This window comes from Arachis ipaensis, chromosome B02 (genome assembly GCF_000816755.2).
Source record: "Arachis ipaensis cultivar K30076 chromosome B02, Araip1.1, whole genome shotgun sequence".
NCBI classification, from domain to species: Eukaryota; Viridiplantae; Streptophyta; class Magnoliopsida; order Fabales; family Fabaceae; genus Arachis; species Arachis ipaensis.
Genome location: NC_029786.2, coordinates 83,068,019 through 83,075,574, shown reverse-complemented (window position 1 = coordinate 83,075,574; position 7,556 = coordinate 83,068,019). Strand labels below are relative to the sequence as shown.

The window sequence follows — 7,556 nt, the reverse complement described above, 5'->3', positions numbered from 1 at the left end:
GATTTATCAACTTAGTTGTAGAAGTTGCGAACATATTTTAGCTGGTTCACCTTGTGAGTCTTCAAACTTTTCATATATTTGATTATTTGATGATCTCTAATCCTGAGAATGCTTAAGGAAAGAATATCTAAGAGTTTTAGGTTGGTGGTGTATTCAATATGAGTCAAAGATTAGCCTGAGAAGACTTGAAAAAATACTATGTAAGGTTTTTAGATTAGCTACAATTTAATCTGATTCTTGCCTAAAAAGATCAATTGAATATCTAAAGTTTTTGGTTGGTTGGATATTCAATTTAAACCCAGTTTGAAAAAATAACTTAATTAAGTTACTTTTGAAAAAATAGCTTAAACAATAAATGACTATATTAAAAGTAGCTTATAAATAAGTTATTTTGTGTTTGAATTTTTATTTTTAACAGTACTTATTTTTTAGAAATGTGATAAAAAGTAGTAGTATTATGAGAGAAGTCATTTTTTTAACTTCTCTATAAGCTCCTAAATAACTTCTTAGAAAGCTGCAATTTAGTTTTGAAAATTGCACCAAACATTAATACTACTACTTTTTATAAGTCAAAAACTCAAAAAAATTACTTTTAAAGCTTCCCAAACGGGCCTTGAGTCATTTGTTAGCTTGAGAAAGCTTGAAGTAATAATATCTTACATTTTTAGATTGATGGAAATCCACTCTGAGTCATGCCAAAAATGATTAATTGAATATCTAAGGTTCTTGACTAATGGAGTATTCAATCGAGTTACTTCGTAGTCTCAATCAGAAAGCTTGAGGAAATAAAATATATAGTTTTTAGGTTGTTCTAGGTACAATCTCACTCAAAAAATAGTATGAAAAAGCTCAATACAAATAATGTTATTTATATACTCATTCTAATAGTAGAATTCTCAAATGTTGTCCAAAAATTGATTTTAAATCTTTTAGTCAAACTAGTATATATTATTGTATACTTATCCTAAACTCTTAACTCACTACCAGAAATATAGGCGTTACCAATGGGAAGATACCCACAAACGAGAAACAGTGGCAAATCTCTATGACCGTGGTAACTACTTGCAACTTCTTGCATCTTTGTGGCCAAATTTTGCAGAACTTTTCGACGGTTTTGTTTGTTCGTGGCCAAGTTGAGATGAGTTCTCTTAATTACCACAAACCCAATGATCACCGTGGCAAAATCAAACAATTTTCACTTTCAAATTCCGCGCTTAATTTGGTAATTCCCTCTATCCTTTTCAAAATATTTTTATGCAGTTTATACTTTTCCCAAATTTAAACCCTAACCTCAGGTAAATTCAATTTATCAGGGTGCAGGCTTTTCCAATTCTCGAATTGTTGGTTTCTTCTCCCTTCTTCTCAACACTGACACTGAAAAATTAATAAAGTATGCTAATTATCTGATTTTAGATGTTGATGATGTGCAATTTTGTCACTTCCTATGATTCTTAAACTCTACCATATCTCTGAATCTTGTTTTTTTTTTTTCTTAGTACTAGTTATGCGCTGAAGTTGTTAATTTTTCCTTTTTGATTTAACAGTAGTTTCTTAGTGTAGTGTTGTTCATTACTTGTATAAAAAATCAGATTGTAATGTAACTAAAGAGACCAAATCATATACATACAATTTCACTATTTCTTTTTTTTAGTTGTCACATTTTTTTGCCCGTGTTCTTTCTGGCTAAATGCAGATTAAGTGACTAATGCCACAATATGTATTAGTTTAGAGACTTTAGTGATGGAACAAAATGATTCAATTGAGAATGAATGTCAAAATTATAAAAAGAGTACCAAAAGAGTACAAAAAGAGTACATGTTTATCTTTAACCGAATAGTTTTAAATAATTCTACAAAGTAAAAACTACTAACTATGATTAACTGGAATAATAACTAAGTTAATTAATAAGTATTAATTAAAATTCATGTGAGTCTAATAGTTGGAAGTAATATATTTATGTCTATTTTGCATTTGTCCTTTGCTTTTAATCCATTACACTCCGGTGTTACGGTTTTGCAGATCAACCCCTTCTTCCCTTCTCAAGCAAGCATTTTAGCTATTTTCGAGGTAAGCCACACATTGTGATTATTTAAAATACGTCTCATAAGTCTTGAGAAACCAATTTAAAATTCAATTCCTCAAAAGTTTATCGTCAGGTTTCAATTTTCTTTTGAATTTCAGCTTTAACTCTTAGTTTTGATGGCTATTTTTTTATGCAAAAATGGTATGTTAGTGTAGTTTAACTCCTTTTGATAGGGAGTAGGATTTGATTTGGGGTGTGTGAAGTCAATGAGAATTAATGGTTTTTATGTTTTGTTTAGATTTTCATCTATTTTAAATATTCTCATAATTCTTTTGTAACAGTTGCTGAAAACAAAAAATGTTAGTTTATTGAAATTCTATTTATGTATGCCTCTCTATTTCCAGAGTTTGAGAATTTGGGGAGCACATTATGAATGGATTTTGATCTACGAGGATCTTTCAAGAGAGATTTGGGTTCAATGTAAATAAAATAACTTATTTAACAAAGTGTAAAAATATTACAATCGTGTGTATATATTACTTGTGTGTGAGTTAGTTAGTTTTTGGAGTTAACTAATTAAATGCTATAATAGATGCTATGTTATTTGGGGAGTTAACGGTTGGAGTTAATCTATAAGTTCGGTACATAATTAACTCCCAAATTAACATAATCCTGTAATTAGAAACTAAATGAACTAGCAAAGAACTTAGAAAACTTCAAAGGCAAAATAACATCCTTTTGAAAAGTCATGTCTAGTTATTTTACATCTTTTGTTAGCTTATATGAATCTGATTAATTGCTTAAATTATCAAAAAATTGACTAATTATGCTTTTAATTCATAATGAATTTCTTACTATTTAGGTCACACAAAATGACAATCCTATATGAGCAAGATTATATTTCATTATCACAACTCGCATGACCTTGCAGAAAATCCTCAACCTAGATTACTGTGGAAGAGTGTGACTTTCTTGAATGCTGTGGAAGCATCAAATTTGCTACAGAGATGGCTTCCGCCTCTCCATTCTTCTCGTTGCAACACGCACTTAATATGGCCTTCGATGTTTGGTGTAATAAGACCAATATCCATTCTTGGCTGATAGCACTCAATGCTCACACCAATATCTGTGAAAAGTCTCCTTTCTCACATGCATTCTACACTAATGCCCCATCTTCTGCTATGTATTCTAGTCTAGACGTTTGTTATCTTCGTTCTTCTATTTGCACTTTGTTATTGAATTTAATATCATGTAACCATTTAATAATTATCTATAGTTAACAGTTTGTTTGAAAACTTGTAGGAGATATATGCATCAAGCGTGCAGTATTTGCAAAGGTTTGGGTTTCTATATTTTGCAACAACATCTGACTGGGATGGTGATTCTATATTATTAGATCTGAAGGTAATTTTTTAAAATTAATTATTTCCTAGCACCTATATACAAAACTGTTAATTGAATATAAACCGTTACATCTTTTTTCTATGTAGACGAGCGTAAAAAACAAGCCAGCTTGTGAGTTTGAATGGGCACGTCGAAAACAATTCATTATCATAGAGTGACACATTGCAAATTTTTTCCGTAAGAGAGGATATGTTCGCTCTACAACTGAATCACTAAAAATCCAAGCTATTATAAAAGATTTTGATCTCAACAAGAAGCCATTTGGATAGATTATTTGGATCCTGTTGCTCGTGAGAAAGCTAGACGATATTGTGAAACCATGTATCTAGAAGAATATTATGTTTGATGTACTTTTATTTTAGTTTTATTGAACATAACTCTACTTTATTCTTAACTCCTTTATTTTCCTATTGCAATTTTATTTAAGCTTAGTCTTTCCATTTAATGTTACTTTTGGTTTTTGACTGAACATGCTATCAGTCACCACTGTATGATGAACTAAAGTTTCCAATTTAATTGATAATATTCTATTTTTTGCTTTGTTTTCTTTTTCATGTGGGAATTTTTATTTATGATTTGGTATTAATAGTAATTTTGTTTATTCTATGTCATTTTGTTTCATTGCTAGATGTAAGAAATGCACAAAGTGTATATTTAATTGAATCCTGTTATATATTTTTCCATGAGAATGTGCTCTTTTATGGAAATTCAACATAGACACAATAACTTGTCAGATTCTCAAAATTGTAGAATCATAGATATGAGATATCAACTCTATCTTTTTCACTATTTTAAAAGCCCTATCAAAAGCATGTAGCATAGTTTCTAATTTCGATTGGCATTTCCTTCCCTAAATGAACATGTCTTGATTTAGCTAGTACTAGTCATGTACAAGTACATTACAAAAGAATAATCCTTTAAAACAACTAAAAGGTTAACTTTAAGTCCTTTTCTATCATTGCTTTCATCTATTTCATTTACAATGACTACGAAAAAATAGAGATGAAAATGGCCTTTTGTTGAATTAAAATCTAAGTCAGTCTATTAAAAAAGGCTTGCAAAATAGTGTCGAACTCAATCCCAATGCTCTCAAAAAATTATGGTGTCTGAATAATCTTAGGACCACGATTTGAAAAAAAAAGGAAACTTTTAAATTAGGACCTATAAGCAATTTTTTTGGCATCTCATCAATAAGAATTCCGAACCTGACTTCATTTATACACAAGTGCCAAGAAGTGACATAAGGACATTATCGCATACAAATATATTCTAAAAAACTACAAACTTGACTAGAATATTGTTCATACCCTGGCCCAATGCAATGGCCAGGCCCAACTAAGTTAAAAAGGCCCAATCCAAAGGGATGGCCTTCACCATTTACCTGACCTCCTCAAAGAAGTCGGACTCAACATGAGCTGGCAGATAACACTTATTAAAATAAGTAACTGCCTCCCCAAATCTCTTACCCACTTCTAGAAGAGAGATCCCAACAACCCTAAGATAAAGGGACGGTTATCCACCATCAGAAGTGGAACTACTACAGCGATGGTTATTGGCTCATCACCTATAAATACACTGACACCCTCAGGTAAACCTGAGTTCCAATACTCTAAACCTGCTGACCCCCTTGCTAACTTAGGCACCGGAGTGTCTTTGCAGGTACCACCCCCCATTCTTTCACAAACACAACTTGGACGGCAGCTCCCAGACGTAAATAAAGTCAGAGACCACTTCCCTCTAGCTTTTGGGCCTCTCATTCAAGCCCAATCCTCCGGTTCTAGGTAAGCCCTGGAACATTGGCGTCGTTGCCAGGGACTTGGAAGATCAACGCACGATGGCGGATGACCAGCATGAAAATGGGCACACCGCATCGGAATATGAGCAAGAGCATCAAGACGCGGTCAACAACAATAGAGCAATAATATCCCTACAAGGAATGGAGGGACAGCATGGTGAAGGTCCCTCCAATACCCCGGGATCGAAAAGGATCTCCTCTGAAGTTTATCAGCCCAAAAAAGATGGACAACCCCACTCTGCTTACCTAATGGGACTATTGCATGGTCACCAAGGTCGATTCGAGCAGCTAGAACAGGAGTTGAAATGACAGCATGAGGCGGAACGAAGCCTAAGGAGAGAGATCGAGCGACGAGGGAGCTTGAAGAAAATCTCTCAAAGCTAGAATCTAACCTCCGAAATAAGAATTCCCGCAGAGATAGAGAAGACACCCCATTAGGGGAAGAAGATCCATTTATTGAGGACATCATGAGGGTTAAAGTTCCCAAAAACTTTAAATGCCCTGATATGGACCTGTACGATGGGACGACTGACCTGAAACATCACCTCGGTAACTTTAAAAGTCGGATGTACTTAGCCGACACGTCAGACGCTACTCGTTGTAAGGCATTTCTGACAACTCTAACAAAGGCGGCCATGAAGTGGTTCGATGGCCTCCCCCCAAGTCAGTGACCAACTTTGACGACCTATCGCGCAAGTTCCTCGCACGCTTCTCGATCCAGAAGGACAAAGTCAAGCATGCGCCCAGCCTATTAGGAGTGAAACAGAAGGTCGGAGAACCCCTGAGAGGCTACATGGAAAGGTTCAATAAAGCATGCTTTGAAATCCAGGACTTACACACTGAAGTAGTGATAATGGGCCTAGTCAACGAACTCCGAGAAGGACCCTTCTCCCAGTCCATCTCAAAGAGACACCCGACCTCTTTAAGTTATGTACAAGAACGTGCTGAGAAGTACATTAACATAGAGGAAAATGCCAGGTTACGAGAACCGAGTTGGCGGATAGGGCATCCCGACCAATTAAAGGAAAAAGAGAAGGAGATCAAGAAAAAGGAAGAAGTCAGATCTGAAAGGCCTAGAAGATATCACTCTTACACTCTTCTATGAGTCTCCCTTGTAGACGTGTCCAGGAAAATTTGTCACACTGAAAAGCTTCCTCCCCCTGCCCCCCCCTCCCCGACCATCAAGAACAAAAAGGGAAGAAGTCGTAATGAATACTGTGAGTATCACAAGTTGTATGGGCATTCTACTAATGATTGTTATGACCTAAAAAATGTGATAGAAAAGCTGGCCATGGAAGGTCGGCTGGATAGATATCTCATGGAAAGGTCGGACAATCATGGAAAAAGAAAAAGAGATGACGAAGGTCACGGAGTAAGAAGTCCTTCCCCACAGACCCCCGAGCAGCACATTCATATGATATCGGAAGGGTTTGCTGGAGAAGGACTGACCAAAGCATCTCAAAAGAGGCATCTGAAAGAAGTCTACTAAGTCGGGAGTTAAGGGGCCGACCTCCCAACTATCTCATTCACCAAAGAAGATGGACAAGGCATTGTGCTTGGACACGATGACCCAGTAGTAATCACTATGATTCTCGCCAACACACACTTACATAGAACTCTGGTGGATCAAGGGAGCTCAACTGACATTTTGTTCAAACCAGCATTTGATAAGCTGGGATTGGACGAAAAAGAGCTAAGAGCTTACCCAGACACTCTCTTTGGACTAGGGGACACTCCCATTAGGCCGCTGGGTTTCATTCCTCTACACACAACTTTTGGAAAGGGAATAAAATCCAAGACATTAAGCATCGACTTTATTGTCGTTGATGTAGCTTCTGCCTACAATGCTCTAATAGGCGGAATAACCCTAAATCGGCTCGGAGTAGTGGTTTCTACCCCCCATATCTGTATGAAGTTCCCAACACTAGAAGGGATTGCCACCATCAGAGGAGATCAGAAGTTGGCAAGAAAATGTTACAACGAAAGCCTGAACCTAAGAGGTAAAGGCAAGGAAGTCAATACCATTGAGCTCGGAGGAGTCTGAGCTAAGAAAAAGCTACGACCACAGCCCAGAGGAAAGACTAAAGAGGTACAGATCGGGCAAGAGGTTGGAAAGAATACCAACATAGGAGCCAATCTAACGGGAGATCTGAGGCAGAAGCTGACACAGTTCCTATAAGAAAATTTCGATCTCTTCGCCTGGAAAGCTTCCGACATGCATGGGATAGATCCCGAGCTCATGTCACATAGATTGGTCGTTCATTCAGGATCCCGACCTATCCAACAAAGAAGACGGAAGCTAGGACCTGAACGGGCTCAAGTAGTTGAAGAGGA

The 7,556-nt window shown here is 36.2% G+C and overlaps 1 protein-coding gene across 1 annotated transcript; it reads left to right on the top strand.

Annotated features, from left to right (window-relative positions):
* LOC107627504 (uric acid degradation bifunctional protein TTL-like) lies at positions 3,031-3,585 on the top strand. The gene is made up of 3 exons (XM_016330333.1): positions 3,031-3,222; positions 3,326-3,427; positions 3,514-3,585. Exons 1-3 carry the CDS (start codon positions 3,031-3,033, stop codon positions 3,583-3,585), a joined length of 366 nt encoding a protein of 121 aa, XP_016185819.1.

Excerpts from the sequence above, each read along its gene's own strand:
- LOC107627504 (XM_016330333.1), top strand. The coding sequence starts at position 3,031 with ATGGCTTCCGCCTCTCCATTCTTCTCGTTGCAACACGCACTTAATATG. Across the intron at positions 3,223-3,325 it reads CTATGTATTCTAGTCTAGAC|GAGATATATGCATCAAGCGT; the intron begins GTTTGTTATCTT and ends GAAAACTTGTAG. Across the intron at positions 3,428-3,513 it reads CTATATTATTAGATCTGAAG|ACGAGCGTAAAAAACAAGCC; the intron begins GTAATTTTTTAA and ends TTTTCTATGTAG.